The sequence below is a fragment of the Vidua macroura genome, chromosome 3, assembly GCF_024509145.1.
Source record: "Vidua macroura isolate BioBank_ID:100142 chromosome 3, ASM2450914v1, whole genome shotgun sequence".
In the NCBI taxonomy this organism is placed as follows: domain Eukaryota; kingdom Metazoa; phylum Chordata; class Aves; order Passeriformes; family Viduidae; genus Vidua; species Vidua macroura.
The window spans coordinates 89,425,946-89,451,438 of NC_071573.1; the positions used below are offsets into that span (position 1 = coordinate 89,425,946).

The window sequence follows — 25,493 nt, forward strand, 5'->3', positions numbered from 1 at the left end:
TAAAACAGAGAAAACTATAGGGTTTTTATCAGCCTTAAAAAAACCCAGCATTAGAAACACCCTAGCGTTATACATACCAAACCTGAATGGAGTATTTTTTGTATGAAATGGTTAAAATTTGTTGAGAAAAGAAGCACTTCCACAAAAATATTAAATTCCTTATTAGCTCAGCATCAAGTTGCAGTTCTTGTGTTGGGTTGAGCCTGAGCAGACCTGTTTGGCAATGGAATAGATTGTCTTGCAACACAGTGTACTCCTGGAAATTTTCTTCTTTGATAATGAGCCTGTGGCATTTTCTGAACTTGAGAGGCTGAGCTAACCCTTCAGCATGCTTGAATCGGTGTGGGTTTGTCCAAATTCTTTCTATGCCCTGTACAACCTTAGGCACAAATTGACAGATTTATTTTTTTTTACCAGCTGCTGAGATGGTTGGCAAGAGACATGTAACCAGATGAAAAAGTTTGTTAGTCCGAGACATAAAATTCAGATAAATTGAAAAATTTCCTTTTCACCTTTTCATTATGAATAGTATTTTTGCCTGTTTTTTAAATAATTTGTGATACCTAATCTGCAGCAGCATAAGCACTTTCATCTGGATGTGATTAATTAGGATGCTTCTTCTGAAGCAGGACAGTTCTCTAGGTACCTAAGATGTTCCTCATAAGACTGGTGCTCCAAATTAATTTCTGGAACTATATTGTAGTTCTTTATCCTGTTCTGCACAAGTCTTCATTTGGCTCATAGTGCTTTACTGGGCTGCAGTACATTATTCCCTAAACAGTTTAGTGATAGATATGCTAGTAAGGAGAAGGGTAATGATGAGCCTGCATAGTGGCAGCTATGAGCTATGTCAAAAATAATTTTATTATATTCCCTCTCAGTCATGTAATCTGTGCTTCTTCATTTTTCAGGTATTAGGTGTTCACAAATCATAGGGCAAAATGAGTACTGGGATGACTTTTATGGTAATTTTAAGAAAAAATTTCCAAGGAAATACAGTTAGTTTGTACAATTAAGTAGTCTATTTGTCTGCCAGGCTCTTTTCCCCTAATATTTTCTAAACATGTCAGATAATTTCAAATTTATAGGAAGTAAAAATTCATTAGTTGCTGTCTCGTTACCATTTTGTGGTAGTGACAAGTTAAAAGCAATGCCTGAAATCTGGTGTTTGGAAAAGAGTCATAATGCTGCTTAGTCTTCTGGAAATGCTGGTTCCTGGAAAAAACTGTTGTCTCCCACAGAACTTATCCCACTCATATCTACACTGATAATACAGCGAGGTGCACTGCGCTTGAGGAGTGAACTCTTGAGTCTGGCACAGACTTTTATGCCAGTTTTTCTATCCCCTGGACCAGGACCTGCCTTGAAAGTGGATGCCATTGCTTTGACTTCTAATAATGAAAAGCTGTCCGTGGGAGCTGAGAATATATTTGGTTTTATGACATGTTGCTGTTAGAACTGCAGGACTTCAGCATTAATAAAAAGAAATGCATCTTTTTGACAGGCCATTTAGGCCAGTGTGTTGTCTTCTAGCCAGCTGGAGTTAGGAATATAATGCCTAGATATAATTTATTGATATCCACTTGTGTAAGGGCCCAGTGCAGATTCAGACTAACTGCTGGACTGTAACAAACAGCTGTGCAGATTCATCACAAGGTTTCACTGTTATTGGGAGCTTCTCAGGTTGCTTGTTTCCTGGCAGCACTCCTGCTTACTCTGGATTCAGTTTCATATAACTGATATTTGTTAGTGATCCCATCTGTGATACTTTTTTTTTTTTTTCAATTGAATAAGAAGCCAAGGATCTGGTGGAGAAAAAAGGGTCGCTTCTCATCACTGATTTTTAGATACACGCCAGGAGCATGCACTGTACTCATATTATTTGAAAACATTATCCTAGGCCCCTTTTTTCCCCCTTGACAAGATAACAGGCTTTGATAAAGTGGGTTGCAGACAGGTTCAGACATGTCTTCTTCACCTTTTAAAATTGATTTCTAGAAATGTTGTTGGAAGAGTCAAAGGATATTTGCAGGAAATGAAACAAGTCTAGTTGACATCGGTATGTTTTAATTGAGTGCTGTGGCCTGGAAAAGGAGAACAAATATTCTTAAGGCAACATGACAAATCTATGAAAAACATGCATCTTATTTGCCAGAGTATCAGTTGTAATACCACTCTAGGATGAATTTTAATTCCTTGTGTCAAATAACCCAGAGTAATGACATCATATTACCTGATGTTAATGTGGTTTCTTTCTTATGAATACAAGTTCACTTGAAATTTCCTTGGTTGCCATAGAATATCCTATTTCCAGGCAGGACTGAGGTTTCCTGCTTTTTGTTGAATAGTTTGCAGATACTTGGTTTATGTTGAGTTGTAAGAATGTCCCTAATCCTGCCTCAGTTGCCAAAGCTCTTTCTGGCATACGTAAATCGTAGCCAAGAGCACTCAGGGTCACTTAAGAAAAACTAGTATGTAGTTTGTTCCTACTTCTGACGTGGTTACTGACTGGTTTCTGTACCCTTATGTTACGGCTGTTTCGTTAAATTGACAGACCCAAGCGCTGGTACCTTGTTCACATGTCCCTGTCATGTCTGCAGATCTGTAGGTGAGCAGCCAGTACTTAGACATGTCCTCAAGTGCAGCATGGGTGAGGAAAACCTATTGAGTGAGGTGTGAGCATGAGTGTGTTCAGTCAAATCCATTGAAAAATCAAATGCAGAAGAATCCACAGGAGGCACTGCAATAGCCTTCTCAGAATATTAAAATATCTTTAATTTTACACATTTTCTTCATTTCGGCTTCTTTTGTTTTCACCGCACATTTACATTTACAAGTGTGTTAATTCAGGTTTTCATGAGCCATATGTTTTTAGATATTGCTGATAATTTATTCTGAAGAGGCAGTACAGGAAGGTTGATCATCTTTTCAGTGTGTGCTACTGATCCTCTAGGGCAAGGATCTGTTTGTTAAGACTTCCAAGTGGAGGCTTAAAGCAAAGATGTGCTTTCCAGTGGGTTTGTGAGTGAAGGCTTGCATGCCTTTCTGCTGTTCAGATATCACTACTTTAGTCCTTCAATTTAAGTATCAGTTTGTCAGAAAAGTTCTTCTTTGTAACTGTTGCTCTCAGTCTCAAGTAAAATAAACTAAAATGTATTGCAGCTGAAGCAGATGAGTTGTCTTACATTGTGATAGGAAGTGGTGTGATCTTTGGATGAATTAGGAAATCCTGATAGCATACAGTAAGTCTTTCAACATCATTAAACTTAACATTTGGCTTAATATGTATGCTGGCTACATAGTCTTAACGAGCACCTGGATGCAACTTTTCTGTATATGAAGTCTTTGATGAAACAATGGATGTTTAAGAGAATGTCATTGTAGACAGGTGAACATAATCATTCTTACCAGTACTGAATGTTCTGTTTCTTTCTTTTGTGCTTTTTTACCAATTATGAATAAAATGTTTGAGGTTTTTATATATAACTATGGTTTATATATATGAATACACTCAGTATTTTCCTGTCTGTATAGCAGTCAGAGCCATTCTTTGCTGACAGAGCACACTAGGAAGCAAAGGTCGTACGCTGACACTCTAAAATCTCTCCCACCTCTCAGCTGCAAATTCCTTGCGTTTACCTGGTGCTTCATCATCAACTCTTCTGAACTTCAGTTTTCCTGTCAGTCTTTCAGATACAGATAACTTTCTGAGCCCAAGATCTGAAGTCACATCTTGAATGAAAACTACTATTTTGATGGTTTGTAGACTCCTTTCAAATACTTTGATAACTGTCTGAGCAGAGATTATCAGCTCATTAGTGGTATTGCTAACTGGAAAACCAGGAGAGGTCAGCAGGAAGCCTGAACTTCAAGCAAAATTTTATATTGGTTCTTAACTTCAGTATGTAGCATCTTTTCATGGTTTCCAATATTGTGAACTTCTAGACATCAGTGTTATTCTGCAGCTGTTCTACCTCACAGTAGAGAAAAATCTGAAAAAGGCTAGATAAGAGCAGAAAGGAAAAAATTGCTGGCTGCTTCATATGTCTGTCTTGCTCTGAGGACAGAATAGCAGACATTATTATCAGTAATAAGTTCTAGGACCGAAGAGAGTAAAAGAAAATTCCCAGAAACTGTGAAGAGACAGAAAGGCTTTCTTTGGCTGGTTACTCCAGCTGGGTAGAGCAACCCACTCAAGAGTACCAACAGGTTTCAGATAGGCAGGGATAGGTAATGAATATGTCACTGGTGGACTTACCTGCAATTTCATTGATCAATTCATCTTTCACCCCTACATATTTGTTCCACACCACACAATATGTAGCACAGCACTGATGCTTTTTCTTCAAATTAATCTGTGAGAACACTTCAGTGTGTCCGGAAGTGTTTTGTTGAATAAACTTTGACACAGTAGAAACTACAAAAATCTTTGGCAAAAAGCTACTTTCCTTTTCTTACATGTCATAGCAACACAGTTTTCTAGGGTGTTAAATTCAAGGACACCTAGAGATACGTTCACATATAAATACCCTTGTGATGTTTTTGTTGGTTTTTGCTTTATTTTTTACTTGTCTGAGTAAATCTTCATGCTCTCTATCTCTTCTTTTATGAGTAGTCTCATTCTCAGATGAAAAAAACCCAGGATCAAAAAATATAAAAAAATAACAAATATTGGAAATATAAGTTGTTGAAAATAAAAATATAAGTTGTTGGAAATAAAAAATATTTCAACAACTTTCAGGTTTGCCTTTCATCCAACTGGGACATATTCATAATACTGTCTAAGCTGCTCTGAAGGTAAGAGGTAAGAAGGGAGAACTACTGGGAACAGCTATTTAGTGAACTGCACAACGTAGTTACAGCAATACTGCTGCCAAAACCAAACTTACAACGCAGCCTATGCAGGTTAACTCCCCAAAGGTATGTTTGACTTCAAAGACACTTTTGAAACAACTTTAGTCTTTAAAATCTTACCCAGTGGCTTGCTCTCTTTTTAACAATTTGATTAAAAAATACATTTAATCAATGTTGTAATTGTTGGGTTCCTTCAATAGTCCTTCTAAAATCCTAATAATAGTCCTTTTTTTTTTTTTTTTTCCCAAAGCAAGAAAACACCTATATCTTGAAGCGGACATTGTTGTCACCCTTTAAATGTTATCAGCAACTTTATTTAGTAAGTCATCACATTCAGAATGCATCCCAGATCTTTTCTTTATATTGCACTTGCTGCTGCTGACCTTTGGATTGCTGTTGGTTATTTTTACTAAGATGAGAAAGACTGCATCAATTTCCTGCAGCAAATTTCATCGTAAATAGTTTTGTTTTGTTTGTTTTTTTTTTTTTTTTTTTTTTTTTTTTTGTGTTTTTTTTTTTTTTTTTTGTGATTGCAGTTGCTATATATCTAAAATTACATGAGATAGTGTATCAGTGATAGTGGGAGTGTATTCAGCAACTGAACTAGGATTATGTGGACTACTGTCTTGAGGAACTACTTGGCAATCAGACTTAAAACTCTCCATGGAAAGGTGTGCATCGGAGCAGATGTTCACAAATTTAGTAAGTGCTAATATTTTCATTTCAGGACTTTTCTAGTTATTTAACACTACTAGTATCCTCTTTATAGCTTTTTTATTCTATACTGATCTAGGCATAGGTCAGTAGATGGATACATTAGGTAATTATTTTTCTACCAATAGTATAATTTGGACAAGAAACTACCTTGTAGCATACCTTTGCAAGCTGCTGATTACACGATGGGTAGAGCCAAAGTAATGACCAGGCAGTAAAAATCAGTTGTCAGTATAGAGAGGGGATAGCAATCTAAGTTTTTGGATACTTGAATTTTCCTCCTTTGTTTTGTTGTTAATACTCTTTGGTTTTCATTTAATTAGAAATACAAAGTTCTTTAGATCTTTAATTACTTTTCTACCTATGTTAGTACATTTTGTTAAAAAAGTTTGCTAAGGATACAGGGCTTATGCAATCATGCTGTTTCTGTCTTCTAACTTTTTCTGCAACGACATTTAAATCTTTTGGGTAAGTTCCAGAAATCTGACAGACATGGATAAGTCTGAAATTTATTGCATTTGTAGGATCCTGGGGTAGTTCACATGTCAAGGGACCTTGGGAGATCTCTAGTGCAACCTCCTGCTCAAAGCAGGGCCAGCCAAGGGTTCAGACCAGGTTATTCAGGGATTTGTCCAGGTGGATCCTGAAATCTTCCAGTGGAGGAGATGGTATATCTGGGCAACCTGCAGCACTGCTGGACTGTGTTGAGAAAACTTTTCCTTATACACATGCTAAACCTTTCTATTTTCACCTTTTCCCTGTTTTCTGTTACCCTTGTTTCATGCTCCTGTGAAGAGCGTGACCGTGGGAACATCAGCATTGCTGAGCTGCTGTTAGATCTCTCAGAGCTGTTTCTTCACCACAGTTGACAGGCCCAGTTCTCTCAGCCTCTTCTCACAGGACAAGTGCTCCAGCTCTGACCACCATGAGTGGCCTTCACTGACCTTGCTCCATTCTGTCAATGTCTTTCCTCTTCTGGGGAGGAGAGGGGAAGTCTGGCCCCAGTGTTGCACATACATGCAGTCTAATGAGTACCTACTCAGTGAGTAGGTGATCCTAAAGGATCACTTCTCTGCAATTTCTCTATGTTCTACACAGTAGGTAGCCTGATAGATGATAATAGCCATAAAGTCCAACAATAAAAAATACCTGCATAATAAATTAAATTTTTAATAGACGCTGTATTTTCAGACATGCCCAAATTGAAAAGACCTTCAGTACCTTATGGGATGGAATCTAATCATAAGGGAAGAATCTGAAAAAGACTAGAGTTTATCAGTATGGATGCTTTCAGCAGTTCCCCTGTGTAATTACATCCTATACATAAAAGTATTTTTTTTTCCAATCTGTAACATCGCAAAGAGATGCCCCTCCTGAAAAACGTTAAATACCCATTTTTGTTTCTTCTCATACTGTGCCTGATTTTGCATGTCTCTGTCATTCCTTTTTGACTTGTCTTTCAGAATTCTTTCTGAACATTACTAGCCACTTTTCTTGCTTGAGAGCTGAGGTGATCCAGCTCGATTTAATACAGTTACAAAGCTTCAGTTTGTATTTGTCTAGAACAGATGACATAAACATGTAGATCTCACCCACAATTATCTAACAGGTATTAAATTCATCACTGGCAGAGGTATTGACTTACTTGTGTCTGATGTAAGAAGAATTATTTCCTTATCCTCCCTGAATCATCTCAACTAGCTGTGTGACTCAACGAGTATGTGTACATAAAGGAATGTTGTTAATACAATATATGAATGTGTTTCTGGGTGAATATAGTGAGCCTGTGGCTAATTTTTCAGTGCTCATGGCTGATTGTACTGTCCTTATAACCCCTCCCAACCACTGTTGGTACACACAATGTTTTTACTTTTAAGTTACCAATTCTTAGGGATTTGGATGTTGTTTTTATTACTGGAAACCTCTTAGGATGTTCACGTCTCATGAATTAACTTCAATTTAATTTGTTCAACTATTGAGACATCTGCCTTTTTTTTTTCCCTGATTCAAAGTCCAATAGCCCTGCTTTCAATGAAAATGTAATGCCTTGGACAGAAAATGAGCCTTCATGTATGTTTTCAGTATTTTCTGTTTCTAAAAATATGCTGGGATTTTTTGTTAACACTGTTCTAGGTATTCAGAGTTCTCACTGTGTAATTTTTTAATGAACCTTAAATTAAAAATGCTCTCTGTAAATTAGAGCTGTCAGTGATTTAGTGGTTGTTATTTTGCACTGGCATTGTCTCATTTTTCCTCTTACAGTTCAAACATTCTTTCGTTAGCCTGCAGAAAAAGTGTACTTCTTTGAGTACTAGATAAGCTTGATATACATAATAGTACTGGCATGCAAGAAGTTGGTCATACTCCCATTCTGTAAATCATTCCCATTAATAGAAACATATGATTGTTTCAGAGGGCTTGACCTTATTAACAGCAGCCCATGATTCTTGATTGAAGCAGTGCCAGTACTGCAAATGCAAAGGCAAGAAAAGCCAGATAGGCTGCAAAATTCCTTTAAGTGGGAGACAAATGTTGACAGCAGGAAGAATTGTGTAGATTTAATTTTTTTGGTGGGTTGGACAGACTGACAAGAACAAAATTATTTTTTGAAGAGTTTTGACATGACTCTTAAGTGTAGAAAAAGGATGTTTTTACTCTGGGGTGCTTAATTTTAATAGAAAAAATATATTCATTAGAGAAGTTTTGTAATAGGTGTCAAGGACTTTGAAGAGAAATGTAATTAACATCGTTTTATTGGCACTGTAAGAGTAAAGCAGAGAATACTGAAAAGGATCTACAAATTTAGCTTTCCATTTTATAAATCCATGACGGAAAAAGAAGGTACTCCCCTCAAAAAAATCCACATAAATGGGCTGACAATATTTCCAGAATTTTACAGCTCAAAGTCTGGAGACAGCTCAAGATAAATTTTCATAGGGAATAATATCTCTAAAAATATATAGGTAGAAATGTCTTTTTGTCTCTGATACTTCTCTAGTCAGGGCCTCTTTTTTGCATGACTGAAATATGCATGGTTTGAGCTGTAAAATTCTGGACATACTGTCAGCCCATTTGTGTGGTTTTTTTTTTGAGAGGACTACCTTCTTTTTCCTTCATGGATTTATGAAATGGAAAGCTAAGTTAGTAGCTCTTTTTCAGTATTCTCTGCTTTACTCTTACACTCCCCTCTGCATCTGGACAGAGGAGAGAAAATTTAATGAAGGGTTCATGGGCTGAGATAAGGACTGGGAGAAAACACCCATCAATTGCCATCAAAGGCAAAACAGGCTCAACTTAGAGATATAAAGTGAATTTATTGCTAACAAAATCAGAGCAGGATAATAAGAAGTAAAATAAAGCCCTAAAAAATACCTTTCCCCCACCCTGCCCTCCCCCCCCCCCCTTCCCAGCTCTACCTCCTATCCTAGCAGCACAAGGAGACAGGGAATGGGAGTTATGGTCAGTTCATCACCCATAGCTTTTCCTGCTACTCAGGAATCCTTCCCCTGCTGCATCATGGGTCCCTCCCATGGGAGACAGTTCTCCCTGAACTTCTCCAGCATGTGTCCACAAGAAGCTGCTCCCTCTGAACTGCTGCAATGTGAGTCCATCCCACAGGCAGCAGTTCCCTCAAACTGGGTCATTTTGTATGACGTGCAGTCCTTCAAGGAGAGGCTACTCTAGCATGCGTCCCTCTCACCTCAGGTCTTCCATGTAGTCACAGCCTCCTCTCAAGTATCCACCTGCTCTGGTGTGAGGCTCCTCCATGTGCTGTGGGTGGATCTCTGCATCCCGATGGATCATCATAGGCTGCAGGGGGACAGCCTGCTTCACCCTGACCTTCACTACAGGCTGCAGAGGAATCTTGGCTCTGATGCCTGGAGCTTCTCCTGCTCCTCCTTCTTCACTGACCTTGGTGTCTGCATAGTTTTTCTTCTCACATGTTCTCACTCTGCTCTTCTCTGGCTGCAATTACAACTGCCCCACCATTTTTGTTTCATTTCTTCCTAAACATGTTATCACAGAGACATTACCACCATTTATAGTTGTCCCAACCTTGGCCAGCAGCATGTCCATCTTTGGAGCCACCGGAAGTTGGCTCTGCCAAATGCTGAGGAAGCTTCTGGCAGTTTCTCACAGGGGCTACCCCTGTAGCTCCCTCTACTTCCAAAACCAGGCCATGCAGACCTAATACAGCTGGTCACAAAATCCTATACTGCCTATAGGTTTCTGTAAGCAGCAGCACACGTTCCCCTGCACTAGGAATACAGTCTGCAGCCAGCAGCAAAGCTGCAGAAGTCAAGCATTAAAGAACTGCCTGCTCTGTGTTAGGACAGCACTTGGGCTACCACCAGTGCCAGGGACCATCCTGGTGCAGGTGAGTGACACTGGAGTGTGTTGGCATGTGCAGCTCTCAGGGCAGGATGGCGACTGACCTTTTTGACATGTGCAGGAATGTACTCAAAAGCTATGTGGCTGTAGTCCAGCGGCCACCATCTCTTGGTGACTCTGCTTGAGCAGAGGAGGTTACACTAGATGGTCTCTGCAGGTCCTTTCCTGCCTCCACTGTTCTGCGGTTCTGTGACTCAAAACACACTCAAGCTAAGAAAGCCCCTCCAGATTTCATGACATGGGAAGGTTTGAATGATTACATATGCTCATGGAGAGCCAGGTTTGTCTCCCACAAGTCAGTTGTCCATGTGGCAGCCACCTCTTTTCCTTTGGGTGATTTATCAGTGACTGCACAGAAAACTAACAAGCTAAACACAAGCATGAGGGATGCAGTGAATGCGACTAAAGGCATTGGGTCTGTATTTGTAGCATGTGTTGCATGTGACCATAGTTTTTGTAGTTGGCAAGTAAAAATTTTCAGCTGAAGCAACTAGCTGTCAGTGCTGTGAGCCAGCAAGTTGGCAGCTTGATCCTGTCATAGACTGTCTTAATGCTTCTTTTCTGTGGTGGTACTAGTCATGGAGTGACATGAGGATTGTACACAGTAACGGCTGACTGTAGTTCAGTACAAAAACTGAATACAGTTTGTCTTGCTCCAGTCTTTTGAGAAGACTCCTCTTTTTGCTCCAGTCTTACTTGAAAGTAACAGTTCTTGGTGCAACACTGTTTTTTGATGACTTTGGTACCAGTCTTTGGCCATGGTCTAAAGAGCCTGTAGCCTGTAGTGCCACGCTGGGCGTTAAGCCTGAGGCTTTGTGCAGGGCATAGCATGGGGGCAAATTTCTCTGTGAAGGCTTTGGGGTTTATTTTTAAAGTCTTTAAAGAAGAAGGAGAAGGAAAAGCTTTCCAGAGGCTTTCTACCAGGCATTAGATTTGGACTGGCATTACAGGCAGTGCCTTTGAGATAGAGTAATTGTAAACTGACTTTACTGTTCGCTGCTTCATTGTGAGAAGAGTGGTAACAGAAGTTACTCTGTGGGGTGTTTGGGATAAAGCATAAGAAAACAGGTGTGGAAGGACAAGAGATTTCCTAATAAGTTGTTGGTGTCTTTGGTACCAGGGCAAAAACAAGAAAAAGTTGACCACACTGTGGAAACCCAATATAGAGAGAAAGGCACCGCTTACAAAATGTTCAGTACCCCATTTTATACACAAGTGGATACCACAGAACAGAATGACAAAAGCAGTGCTGAAGTTTCATGCCTGTTATCCTCCTAACCTGAAAAGGCCTTGCAAGGATGTCTTTAGATTTTCAGATGCATTTTTTGATGGAGAATAGATCCTTAGCCCCAGGCTTGAGCATTGGATTTGACTTTATTTTTGCAATTGTTAGTAGGAGCTGTTTTTGTCTAAAGTCATTTTTGTCTAAAATCATTCCTGACACTGGTAACAGGGCATACAGTAGTTCCCTTGTTGGTAGGGTGTGCTACCAGGGTTATGCCCAGCATGGCTGCAAGACCTCCATGGGGATCAGTTCTTTGTCACCTATGGTTTAGTGAAACCGACCTGGCGTCTCCGCCGATGGCGCTCACGGTACCCCGAGGAGGTTGAGATGTCACGTTCCATCCTCCTTAGATTCTCCCGCAGTGTTTGGTGCTGTGTGCTGCGGGACCTCCCCCGGGATCGGCTCCTTGTCATCTGTGGTTCAATGAAAGAAGCTTGGCGTCCTTGCTGAAGGCGCTCACTCCTCCTTGGGGAGGCATGGATACCCTGTTCAATCTGTCTGTCATAGCATTCCATCCTCCTTCGACTCTCCTTCAGGGGCAGCGTGCTACAGAACCTCTGTGGGGTTCGGCTCCTTGTCATCTGCAGTTCTCTGTAAGAAAGCTGGCGCCCCCGCTGTTGGCGCCTCCTCCTCCCTGAAGAGGCACGGATGTACCAATCATGCCTTAGAGCTTGTCCCTCATCGCGTTCCATCTCCCTTAGATACTCCCTCAGTGTTTGGCTGGAAGATCTGTGCGACCTCTGCCGGGATCGGCTCCTTATTGCCCTCGGTTCTATGAAAGAAACCTGGTATTCTTGCTGACGGCGCTTACGCCTCCTTGAGAGGGCACGGACATGCCGTTGGGTCCTTCGGCCCTTGTCACGAGCAGTGTTCTGAGCCCTGCTCTGCCGTCGTCTCCTGCTGCTTGAGTGGTTGTAGCCCTGGGCCTGCTGGACCCTGGCACGGCCATTGTGGTGCCTCCTTGGATACCTGCTTCGGCTCTTCTCTTGGGCCCTGCCACGGCGGCTGCCACCGTGGCTGCCACCGTGGCAACCACTACATCTTCTGCTGCAAGACTTGCGATACTGTCGTCCTGGGGAATGATGCTGACATCTTCCTGTAGAGCGGGACCCAGCTTGCTCTCCTTGAGTATGGCTGGCAGAGCTGATGGACTCATCAATGGGGTGCACCTCAGAGTTACTGTCTCCCACCATGTGGAATGTAAGTGGGAAAGATGACTGGCGTATCAGGCTCTCCACTCTTCTGTGGAACCACTCCACCATGCAGTAAAAACAGAAAGGGTGCCAACGCCAGGTCACAGAGGCTCGGTCATTATTGCCAGCCCTGCAGATTGGGCACCTTAGGTTCTCTGAAGCACCTGGACGTGCAGCCCGGGGCAACTGGATGGTGCTGGCAGCAGGGGAAGAGGTGCCTCTTTCTGCCAGGTCTTCCTCTGAGGCCATTTTGCCCTGCAAACCAAAGAGATAAGCTGATGTGCTCCCTGGTGTGGGGACACAGTCTGCAGCCAGCAGCAAAGCTACAGAAGTCAAGCATTAAAGAACTGCCCACTCTGCCTCAGGACAGCACTTGGGCTGCCACCAATGCCAGGGACCATCCTGGGGCAGATGAGTAACACTTGAGTGTCTTGGCATATTCTAGCTCTTGAGGCAGGATGGTAACTGACCTCTCTGATACATACAGGCAGGAGCTGGGCTGCTGGGAAAGGAATTCCTGGCCTCTCAGCAGCTGCAGACAGGCCCTGAGTGCATGGCAGATTGGGATCAGCACCCCAGGCCCTGTCAATATCCTTGTCCAGCAAATCTTTGTGCCCTCAGAAAGCACACAATGGGATGGGGGTCCTTTTTCCTCCCCCACATTCAGATGTCTGTCCCCAGTGGAGGAGGCCAAATACTGTGGCCTTTTGGGGCTTCCCCAAGCATCCAAAAGGCTTGTTGTCACATGTGTCACAATGACTCCCTGGTGACTACGTGGGGCTTTCAGGGACCACACCCAGAAGACACAAACTCCAACCCTAAGGAATGAAAACTTCCAAGATATCTCACACAGCTGCTCCACTCAAGCAAAATCCTAATGCCATATTTTTTAATATAAATTCACAGGTTACACTGATGATACTCAGCCCTATGTTCTGTTTTAGAAATAAACCAGCTCAAGGCATTTCTTACTCCTCAGTCAACTTTGCAGGTCAAAAGAGGTGATACTCCACTGGAGCAGTCTGTTCAATGTGCAGCTCCCCACATAAGTAGAAATAGACATACTGGAGAGTTCACAAGGGTGATGAAGGGTCTACAAAGCCAGTGCTAGGAGTGCTGCCTCCAGGCTGTTCAATCTGGAGAAGACTCTATAGGGGATCTTTTCTAATGTATACCAATAACTGAAGGGAAGCTACAAAGAAGACACAGCCCAGACTCTTTTCAGGGGTGCTCAGAACACAGAACTTCTCTCTGAATATTGGGGAACTTTTTTTTTACTGTGAGGGTGACCAAGCACTGTCAGGGTGCTTGTGGACTCTCTCTCCTTAGAGATGATACTCAAAAGCTGTCTGGCTGTGGTCATGGGCTAGTCAGCACTGCTTCCTGGCAGAAACTTGATGTCCCCAGTGTCCCTGCTGCCTTCTGCTGTAGTTTTGGGCTCACAGCCGGGCCCTCATCATGATCCCTTCTCATTTGCTTCTCTCTCTGTGTTTGACCTTAAGTGCTGTGGGACCTCCGCTGAAATGGGCTCTCTGTTGCCTTTTATTCCCTGGAGGAAACTCAATTTCCCACTGCTTTTTCTTGTTCCTCCCATAATAAGCTGGGACTGGCTCTTCTGGGTTTAGTGCTCAGCCCTCATCATGGAGTGAAACCAATTAAAGTGCCACAGCTTGTCTCAGTCTTGGTAGATAAACAAACTCTTGTTCACATAAGTCTGATAAGCCCAGCTGAAGTAGTCTTTCATTAGCTTCAGCAAAGTCGCCACTTTCTTTCTGCAACTTCCATGTACTCTCAGTTGAAAACAAAGCACAAGACTGGCACTGGTTGCAAGGCCTGGTAGACGACTCAAAGCGGAGCATTTTGTCCTAAGCTTTAGTACCCATCCCTACTGACCATACAGACTTTTAAGTATCTTCAGCTTTCCAGGAGAAAGAGTTAGTTGTTCATAAAGCCAATGGCATCCTGGCCTGTATCAGCAATAGTGTGGCCAGCAGGACCAGGGCAGTGATTGTTCCCCTGTACTCAGCACTGCTGAGGACACACCTTGGATGCTGTGTCCAGTTCTGGGCCCCTCACAAACACATTGGGGGGCTGGAGTGTGTCCAGAGAACGGCAGCAGAGCTGGGGAAGGGCCTGGTGCACAGATCTGATGAGGAGCAGCTGAGGGAGTTGTGGTTGTTTAGCGTGGAGAAAAGGAGGCTTGGGAGGGACTTCATTGCTCTCTTCAACTACCTGAAAGGAGCTTATAGTCAGGTGGGGGTTGGTTTCTTCTCCCAGGCAAGTAGTGACAGGATGAGAGGACATAGCCTTGGGCTGTGTCAGGGGAGGTTCAGGCTGGACAGCAGGAACCATGTCTTCACAAAAACAGTTACCAAGCATTGGAACGGATTACCCAGGGAGGTGGTGAAATGACTGTCCCTGAAAGTATTTAAAATACATGTAGATGTGGCACTTAGGGATGTAGTTTAGGATGGACTTAGCAGAGCTTTATTAACAGCTGAACTTGATCACCTTAAAGGTCTTCTCCAGCTTAACTTAAACTTCCATGGTTCTAGTGAACTATATGTGTATATGTAGATTGACTTTCCCCATCTGCCTTTTAGAATTACCTAATTCAGTACTGTGTTCACAATACATTTGGGAAATTCCTTTATTTTATTTAGTACTTACTGTGCTTGTAACACTTTTCACTCTTTATGCACCTTTGTCTCTCCCCTCTGTACACCCATAGCACACCCCTTTGTATAATTGCATTGGATCTATTTTCAAATAACTTTTTATCTATTAAACCTGCCCGAAACAAGTATTTTACTTGTTTACTTTACTTAATTGATTCTTGCTGCTTTCCAGATTAATCTTCCATTGAATGCAATATGCCACATTTTTTTACGTGTTCAGGTATTTTACAATAATGAAACGTTCTTCTGATGCTTTTAGTGATTGTAAATAACTTTTTAATTCTAAATACTGAATGTATATCCCATCTGAGGTTTTTTAGGTGTGTTCTCTGGGAGATTTTAAAAGAGCTTATAACTGTAACATTAGAGAACTGTCTGCTGGTGCAGGCTTTAAATAAATTATTTGATCTCATAAAAGCAGCATAAACATTTATTAACAAATCATGACATGGGCTGCTCTTTTCAACACATTTTTTCTTTACACTTGCTGGAAATCAAAGAAACTTGTATATGAATGTTAGAGCGTGCTGCGGCTGTGTTCCTCCTTTCCACTCTTGCTTTCCCATCCTTGAAGCAGTATGTTTCTGAGATCCACAGCTGTCTTCTTTCAGCTATAATTCAGTTATAATTAGCTCATTATAAGCATTGCCATTTTCTGTGCTGTCAACAACGTCACTGCTGCAAAAGCAGCTTTATCTATAGTACTTGTACTATCAGGGAGCTCTCAGGCACTATATAAGATGCTCTTCACAGGATGATGAATTCAATTATTTGTTGTTATCCATTTGTTATAGAGCCATTAGGGAATAAAGAATTCTGAACTATTCTACCTGAAAATATTTCTTATTTATTTATTTTTTATTGTAAATTCTAGAGTGTTCTACAGATTATCAATTTTATATATATATAAAATTAATTTCTTAATTGAAGAGTTTTTTTGAGCAAGAGTTAACTTTATTTCTTATCTTTAATTAATTCAGAAGTATTTGAATGGAAACTCAGTGGCAACAAGAAGTTTCTTCAGTTTTCTAGTATTTGTACTGAAAGTTAGCTATTGCAGTTAGAATCCAGCTTAGTTCTGGCCGGTCACATTTACACAAAGCATTGAGCTGTGATGATGTTATTCCCTTTAAAAGACTGACAGCTGGAATTGTAAGCCTCATCTTTTCCTGCTCCTGCTGAGATCATTTGGCTTCCCTTCCAGCTGGGGAAGAATTAGTTGTGGAGTGTGACCTGTGGACTGACACCTCTGCCTCTCAGCACTGCTGAGAGTCCAGGTTCTCTTAAAGACAGCAGTCCCTGTCGTGTGAGTGCAAACATCGCTGGTGTTCAGTGCGCAGTCTGGGTAGGAATGTGTAAATTTAAACTTCCTAAGGATGACAACTGCCATGTCACTGATTGTTCTGTTTCGTGATATTTTTCAGAAATGGAAAAATTTCAGGGTTCAGAAGGCAAGAAGGAAGATGAAGAAAAGAAATATCTTGATGTTATCAGCAACAAAAACATAAAGCTGTCAGAGAGAGTTCTGATCCCTGTCAAACAATATCCAAAGGTACTGTGAATCTAGTCTAACACTTGTTTAATATTTATTAATGTAATGATGAAAAAGTTACACATAACCATTTTTATTGAGTCATAATATGCAGGCTTTGTGGTATTAAAAACAAAAATATAAGCTCCTATTTAAATGTGTCTGTTAGCTATTATGTGTTTTAGCTTCTGTCTCAAGGCCTTTCAGAAAAGAAATTAAAGTGAATGAGATTTTTTTTTCAAATTCAGGTTGGTTTTGTCCTTACACAAACTGCTGAGGTTATTTCTCTGTTTTTGTTTGTTTGTTTGTTTGTTTGTACATATATCATCCTTTTATAAAATAAAATACCAGTTGCCCAAGAAAAAAAATGTTCCAGTAACTCCAAAAACCTTCCTCATAGAAGAGTTGGGGGATTTTCTCTGGTGTAGTAAGTTTTAAAAGATCAAGTGTCAGGATTACTGCAGGCTGTACTGACAGTGTTCATTGCTGTTTATAAAAATCAAATGTTTTAGTATCTCAGACTTTCTTATTAGTTCTCATTGTTATATATAATGCAGAAAAAGGATTTTATTTCTTGCAAAATTTAATTGCTTATGGGAAGTTTTTGGTTTTTTTATAAGAGAATATTGGTTTTTTTGGGACTTGGGTGTTTGGTTTTCTTGTACAGTTCTTAATTTTACATAAACAGTTATTCCAACAGTATTCATACTGAAGTGATAAACATCTCTATTTGTCTCCAGAGTATTTTTTCCTTGCTGATTTATAATCACATGGTACATAGTTCACCATTAGCCTTGATTAAACTTCGAGCTTTTTGCTTTATACTTTCATCAGAGCAATAAATTACAACTGGTAAAAAGCTCATCAAATAAAATGGAAGGTGTAAAAAAATTGAGATTCAATTATTCCAGCTGACACTTACCTCCTGAGTAGTGAATATAAAATGAGATAATGTAATAATCCAAATGGTGAAAACCTTATAAACACATACAATGCTATAAGGAATTATTTTCTTGCTGCATAGCCTGAAGTGCTTTGCCTTTATTTGTGGTATTTTGTGTAAATGCTGTAGGTGACCTGAAGTTTTTAGTCAGGATGTAATAGTGCTGTAACTTCATAACAGCAGGCTGATAATTATTCAGAACTGTTTGATGAAGACAGTAGAATAAAAGACAAACTATTTAAAAGACAAAACACCATAATCTATCCAATATAGTACCTGAATATGATTAAATTAGCTTCATTTACTTTAATGAATGTGTCATATTAATGAATAGTAAAAGATATAAGGTATTTTTTACAGCCTTTGAGTGGTGGAGCAAAAGAAATCAGTGTGATGGAAATTAAATACTTATTCAGTAATGCAGAATAATCTGTTGCAGGGTTTCTGTAGTTGATTTGCTAGCAATATTCTGTGCTTGCCATGGAACTATTCTCAGAACTGCAGGTTTCCTGATACTGTCTGTAGGAACCATCTTTCAAGGAGTGCGTTTGCACTTTGTGTCAAACAGCTGATTTCTGTGATCTAGATTCTTGTCTTTTCTGGATGATTGTATACATTAGTCAATCAGCACACAGCAGTTGCTCCAGCTTGCTTTATAATGAAAAAAACTAGAAAGTAATTAAGAGGATTAGTTTTATATATTTGGCAGACTATGTTAATAATAGCAGTTGATTGGACTTATATTTATAAACAGTTAAGATAATTACCATATGATTTCACTTAGGAATAATTTCTATTTGAAAGAACATTATTTTAAATCATTCAGTCATTGTTTGCTGATAAGCTTTTTTGGGCAGTGCTAGGTAAGCAGGGTTCTGTAAATATGCAGAAAGTGTCCAAGTGTATAAAATTGTAAAAAAAAATTCTGCCCAGTTAAAAACCATCTAAAACAACAGTTCACAGACTCTCTGTTTAGCAGTGAGGCCAGCTCTTGGAAGACACTTGCACTTATTTTAACTTCATGTAAAAATACAAATTGCTCCAAGGAAACCTTTGGCCTAAAAATTTATTATGGTCTGTAGGCTAAGCTTCAATGACAGCTGTAGAGTCAGCAGCAGTGTTTTAAGGTTTGAGCAAAAGTTAACACAAAAGGCTTCTAGTGGCTAAATAGTTCTTGAAGTTGCAGAATAAGTCTTATGAAATTGTCTCTACTCAAGTGTCCACAGTCTGGTGCGGACAACAGGAAAAGAATATTAAAGGCTGTGATTAGCAACAGCTGCCTTATGTTACTAGCTGGTAAAGACACAGGCCTCTTTCCTCTGCTCTGAAATGGGCATTTAAAATAGGGGTGGTGTGTTAGATGATACTTCAGTAGTGATCTTTTATGAGATTATCTTAAATACCATCAGCCCAGGTAAAAACAGTGTCTCATTTACACACACTCCACTGTGCAGCAGATATTTTTAATGCAGTCAGAATTTCTCTTGAAACAGTGATGCAGTGTCTTTGTTGATCCTTCATTCTGTCCCATAATGCCTTTTTTTTTTTAACTTTCATGATATGTGAACTCCAACTAAGACTTGCATGAAAATACCTCAGGGTTTGTTTAAAAAGACTTCAGCACAGATCAGTGTGAATTTATTTCAAACACATTAGATATGGGAAAAGAGTGGGTTATTTAAAAAATTTAAAACAAACCCCAAAAATCTGAAATTATCTTGTTGCTGAAGAACAAAAGTGACGGTTTAGACACTTGGTAGGAAACTTTGTCATTTGCATGGCAATACAGATTTTTGCCATTTACTTACTTCTAGTTTGGCTTCTGTTGTTTTCTATAGCTCCTATCTTCTTCTGTGATAACTTGTTTAAGGAGCATCTAAACTGGGCTTTGCAAATTTGTTCCTTTGCACAGTTTAAGAATTTGAGAGCTTGTTTAAAGCCTTCGCTTCGTGTAGCACATAAAATAGGAAGCTTTTGTTTGCAAACTTCTCCAGTACACATTGTAAATTAAAATGTTGCTGTCTTTAGTGAAATTCTGCCCTCATTATCCTGGCTTCAGCTTAGCTGGGTTTCAGCCATTAAGGGAATGGCTCAGTTTGTTAATTTCTTTTGCTTTCTGTGAGTGCAGATATATGAAATAGCTGACAAGTTAAAAATAAACAGTATATGTATAAAAGTCTTAAATATTGCTGTGCATCTGTCTTGGTTTGACCTCAACCAGCAACCAAGTCCCATGCTGATACTCACTCACTCCTACACCAGTGGCGTGGGAGAGAGACGGAATAGTGACAGCGGGTTGAGACAAGAGACTTCAATAGCTAAAGCAAAAGTTGTGCATGGAAGTGAAGCAAAATCGGGAATGTCTTCACTGCTTCCCATGGATAAGCAGGTGTTCAGCCATCTCCGGAGAACAGGGCCCCATCATATTTAATGGTGACTTTGGAAGACAAAGCTATCACACCAAATGTCTCCTCCTTCTCTCACCTTTATATGCTGGTCGTGACACTGTATGGTTTGGAATATCCCATTGGTATTTGGGGTCAATGTCCTCCCAACTTCTTGAGAACTCCCAGCCTCCTTGCAGGTCAGGTGGGATGAGGAGCAGAAAAGCTTTGACATTGTAAATGCTGCTCAGCAATATCAAAAACATCTGTGTTTTATCAACATTGTTTTCAGCACAAATCCAAAACACAGATCCAGACTTCGAAGAAAGTGATTTCTATCTCTACCTGGTCTTAATGGAATAACTGAACATGCATCATTGTAACAAAGCAATGCTTTTTGCTTTCTAAATGTTTGGGGAAGTTTCAAAATTCCTTTTAGTTGAGGCCAATTCAATTTTCAAATTCAAGTGTAATTGGCACTCAGAATCTCTCTATACAACACCAGGAATAATAGGGGCAAAAACTTCTTTAGGTACTGTGTTTAATCTAGAATTTATTTGTATTTGATTTTTCCATTAAATTTCAATTTCTGGAGTCACTGATATACAGAAAATTATTCTAGAAAATTTATATAAAATATACTTGAGATTCATAAAAATCTACTGAAAAGATACTTGAATAAGTATTGTTCATTGGTGAAATACCAGGCCCTATTAAGGACTCAGATATTAGAAGAAGGATCTTTTGAGTTTTCTAATATCTCAGTTTGGCTTCTTACCAAATTCCCTATTAATGTATAGTTTCAATTTTGATCATGGTTTCATTTAGACCAGCAGGAATTTTTCAAGATTTGAATATAGTTTTTCAGTATTGTTGACTTTTTGCTTCAAATAAATATCTATAACCAAGATACTTTCTTTAAATCACTTCTGTATGAACTGTCCAACTAATTCTGAAAAGTGAAATGAAATACGTGAACATTTGAAGAGAGGAAAGTTGGAAAAGTAGTTATCTTTCTGTACTTAAGCCGAGAGAAAAGGCAAAACTACTCAAACCTCAGAATCTCATTCTGCTTCTCCAAAACTTTTTTGCAAGTGGTGCAATTCTACTATTCAGTGCAGTACTCAGTATTTCTGATTGTACTCAAGACCCAAAATAGATACAAATCTTCTGTTCCATTTAATGTCAACAGACATTTGGAAAATCCAAATACTTTAGCTGTACTTTCAGTAAAATACATGAAAAAAATACCACACACATTTTCTTTTTTCCCCCCTCACTTACTTAGGATCTTTCATCCATCTTACCTTTTCCAGGTAAGTTCAGGAAATGAACTCTGAGTCTAAACGCTTCTAGGGCTGATGCCAATCTTGCAGAGCTCTTGAATGGTTACAGGAAATACCTTTTATTATAGAAAAAAAAAAAAAATCTGTCCCCATTTTCATTAATGCTTTATTTATTTTCTCAATACTCCTGTTGAAATCAGCTCTGACAGCATTAACTACCTTCTTTATTATGCTGAGAAATGCTGCTCTGTACAGACTTTTTAAAAAATTGTTTCATAAAATTGTTCCTGACTGCAAAGAATAAAGTGTATTTCAGATAGAATTTAGAGATTTGCCTTTCTGTTTCATTTAACTATCAATGGCTGTATAAATCTTTAGCAATGTAACTAAAACAGCACTAACATAGTTAAAAACAAGTAGTACAAAAAAATGTTCCCAACATTAGGGCTTCTTTCCCCACCTTTGATAGCATGATGGCGAAAGATTTCTCACAGGTATCTTCTCTTTATTTATACATGAAAATACACAGTTCTGCCTTCATCCTTTACTGTTTTCTTCCTAAACTCATTCTTGAAATTACAGGCAGGGACACAAAATTGCTGCTTAGTGATTTACTGGGATTTACTCAGTGCTGTTATACTGGAATGTGGTATTGCCTTCCATATTTCAAGGCAGACTTTCAGAGTGGTTAGAATTTACCATTTTGTATTGCAGAGCACTCAAAGGCCAAAACTAAGATGGAAACAACCTTTGTGCTCAATACACTTAATAAGTACACTGGCCTTTCTCCAAGGATCTGACAGTCTAGAAAACACAATGTAAATAGAAAATGGGACAAATAAAAATATGAGCAGGAGAAAGTCGGTAGCTGGTAGCAACTGTGTGAAATATAGACAAGTCCTAGCCACTCCCCATTGGGAATGTTGGTCATGACTCCTGTTTTCTAGGCCACCAAAACTTGAATATTCCTCTCCATTCTTCTTTACTATTCCTGTCTGGGGGGGAAAGAAATATATAATTTATAACACCGCTTTAATAAAATAAGTGTGAGAGTGGGCAGGAATTCACCCTGCTTAAACCAGCAGCTTTAATCAGGAGCATGATTTCATGTTACACTGGTTGTATATAATTGATTGTGGACATGTGCTCAACGTACACCCAAAGATACTTGGGGTTTTTCTTTGCAATTACAGCAGCACTGTTTATTTCTCTGCTCTTGGTATTAATGGAGGATTTGAGGGCTAAATTTTGTCTTCAGTATCATCTGTACAAGTTCAGTATTTTCAAAGGAATCTGCTTTTGTTATCTGAGGGGAGTTCAACAAGCAAGTCTTGTTGATGATTTGTGATACGAAATAGAATCTACCTCACTTCCACTTATCTGTGTTGCTTTTTAAGGACTATAAAAATGTAGTGAACAGTAAAAATTAAATACACAGTGAATCATATCTACTAAAGCTTTCAAATTGGACCTATGCTTCATGAGAACTGTAAAGCAAACAATTGGTTAGGGTGAGATTTTTCACAGTACTCATGACTTCAACAGGAGCAGAACTAAGCCGGTGATATGTACTGATCAAAAAGCTCACCTATTTGTGATCAGGTTTGGATGACTTGTTACTACTTCTTTTCCTTCTAGCTTTTAAGAGGATCAGTTGCCAGTTACATTAGTTAGCATTTATAACATCAACATCTTAAAGTTGTAGGGCAGTAGAGGAAAAGACTTTATGGCAAATTGGTTCTATTATGTGTCTGAGCTTTTCTATGTCCTTAGAAATTCAACTTTGAAAAACTCGTAAAGTGTGCAAGCAATAGGTAGAACATTGTAGCGCTATCAACACTTCTTCTAGCACAAATCCCAAACACAGCACCTTACTGTCTGTAATGAAGAAAATTAACTCCAGTCAGCCATATCCAATACAGCTTTTCCATTTGAAATGCTGCTATCATATAGGATGTGAGATTTTGCTTATTTTAGTTGTAGTACTATTTAATATACATATTTTTAATAATAATAATAATAATAATGTTTTTAATAAGGAAATACAGTGCAGTATAAATGTCCTGCTATTTTTGTATGTTACAGTCTTATATGCCAGCAGAGAATGAAAGAACAGTAAACTGATAACTAAGCAAAGTATGGTTTAAGAATGTTTTGGAAGCTTGTTAAAGTTGCTGTTAAAATGAATATTTACCTCCTTTCAAGCATTGAAAAAAAGATCCAATATTTAAAGGAAAAAATGCACATCGGATACTTCAAAATTGCTGCAACAGGTAGTTGCTTTTCATTTTTTCTTCTGCCTCCATTATTTTAGTCTAAACTCATCAAACATTTTGTAAGTGCAGAATCTATGTGGGTTAATCAGTTCTTGAAAGCAAATATATTGTTTTGTCTTATACAGACACTCCTGAAGTATGTTTTTACCTCTTGAAGCTGAAGATGAAATCTGTTTTGTGGCTTTTCAGGCTTTTTCCTCTGTTCAAGTATGTTACAAGGTCACTTCAAAGTAGTCATTAATGTAATTTATAATAACTCTCATCTCATTTTTGAAAATTACTTATAAAATATTAACACAAGAGATAAAACTCTGTCTTGATCCTTTTGCAGTAGACCTAATTAGTAGACAGGAGATAATAGAGCTCATCATAGAATAATTCAGGTTTTGGTGGGACCTAAGTACACAAGCAGCTCCTGGAACTTCAGAGTTAAGGAAGCTTTTTGAGTGCATTTGTGTCTTTTGCTTAGTTGTGAGCTCTGATTTGGTGTTTTGCTTATGGGTGTAATGACAAAAATTTTGTCTTTTATGGATTTTCTGATCTCCTATGGCATGAGCATAAGGCACAGCCTTTGCCTCAGTTTGAGCACATTCTTCTGTCCAGCTCTATGTGCTCTCCAAACTTCAGAGATCTTACTTGTCTTTGAAATAGCCTCCTCTTGCAAACTGAGTTGAAGTCAAGCTTTGAGATCAATAGTTACTAGGGAAAAAGACTGCACCAGGTAGATGATCACCTTGCCTTAATTCCCTATGAAAGGCTTGGAAATTACATGGCCCCATGGGTCATGTATGTCTCCTCACATAGGAGAAGGCCAATTACAGCAACAAGGACATACAAGCAGCCTTCTTCAGAGCCTGTGTGCCCCAAGCAGAATGAATGTGAATTTTCTGGATTGGTTAGTTCAGTGACAAGGTTGTCCTCCTCTTCAGGACTGTCCTTTGAATGGTTTTGTAACTCCTTTGCAGTGTCACAGATTTTGGTGGCTTTCTCGCTGTTTCTTGAGCTTCCCACACATCATCAGAAAACTTTAAAACATGTTGCTATATGTAGGAGTATGGTAATGAAAGAAATTTATGCTGAAAATGCTCTTACTTGCTGAGTTGCAGCTATTTAGCCTAGAGCATGTTTGATCTCAGCCACCTTCTTTCCTGTTTTTACTCACATTGAGCAAGCAAAATAAACAGGTGACACTTTCACATAATGCAAATGCAAAAGTTATGCTCTAATAGTGAAGAAATCTGTTTCATAAATGTATCTTTCATGTTTTTATTAGAATACATACATATGTGCTTGTTTGTGTTTTATTCAAACTTATTAAAAATATGCCTTCCATTTTTAGCCTACATAGCTTGGTAGTAGCATCAGTATATAAACATTTTCAGGAGCATAAAGAATCAATTGCAAGCACGTTCACTTGATAGATTTAGATTTTTCTATCAACAGTAGAACCACCAATTTCTCTGTGGTTACCACAGGTTATCTGTGGGTTTTCTTAACTGTTACATATCCGTGGTTTGGGATTGTCAGTAAGAAGCAAAATACTACAAAATACTACACACTGGGAGGAAGCCATGCCATCCCTCTTTCATTTCAAGAAATGTAGCAATTCATAGTTCTGTCACTCACGTGTTCTTAAAAAAACACAAGGAGGAGACAATTCTTCTGTCACTTTTCCTAGATATAAAGTCACAGTTTTGTTCCAACAGGATCAAGCAGGATGGATTTAGAGCAGGTGACAACTATAGCAAAAATCTGTTTCCATCTACCTTCTGAGATCATAATCATGTTACTGAGGTAAATATTGTCACCTATGACTTACTCTACCACCAGAAATGTCCACCATGGCAAAGCATAATTGCACACCATTGCTCACTAATCACTGGTTTCCAAGCTGATAGACCATCTACTGGTGAGATAAACTATCTATTGTCTATGTCAACTCAGCAAGAGCGAATTA

The 25,493-nt window shown here is 39.2% G+C and overlaps 2 protein-coding genes across 15 annotated transcripts in view; one reads left to right on the forward strand and one right to left on the reverse strand.

The window, feature by feature from the left end:
- KHDRBS2 (KH RNA binding domain containing, signal transduction associated 2) overlaps positions 1–25,493 on the forward strand; it is a 356,668-nt gene that overhangs the window by 42,087 nt on the left and 289,088 nt on the right. For all 13 annotated transcript variants that reach the window (XR_008436254.1, XR_008436252.1, XR_008436255.1 and 10 more), the window contains exon 2: positions 16,541–16,668. Coding sequence is in view for 4 of the 13 variants with exons in the window: in XM_053973490.1 (XP_053829465.1) it covers positions 16,541–16,668 (128 nt within the window). In the remaining 9 variants the exon portion in view is untranslated. The remainder of the gene's footprint in view (positions 1–16,540; positions 16,669–25,493) is intronic.
- LOC128805042 (filaggrin-like) lies at positions 11,316–13,164 on the reverse strand. Of its 2 annotated transcripts, none has more exons than XM_053973487.1 (2): positions 12,924–13,164; positions 11,316–12,693 (listed from the first exon to the last, which is right to left on the reverse strand). In XM_053973487.1, the coding sequence occupies exon 2, from the start codon at positions 12,685–12,687 to the stop codon at positions 11,506–11,508; it is 1,182 nt and encodes a 393-aa protein (XP_053829462.1). In that variant the 5' UTR covers positions 12,688–12,693; positions 12,924–13,164; the 3' UTR covers positions 11,316–11,505. The 2 variants fall into 2 exon arrangements, with proteins under 2 accessions (XP_053829462.1, XP_053829461.1); XM_053973486.1 differs by having other exon boundaries at positions 12,909–13,164.

Excerpts from the sequence above, each read along its gene's own strand:
- LOC128805042 (XM_053973487.1), bottom strand. The coding sequence starts at position 12,687 with ATGGCCTCAGAGGAAGACCTGGCAGAAAGAGGCACCTCTTCCCCTGCT.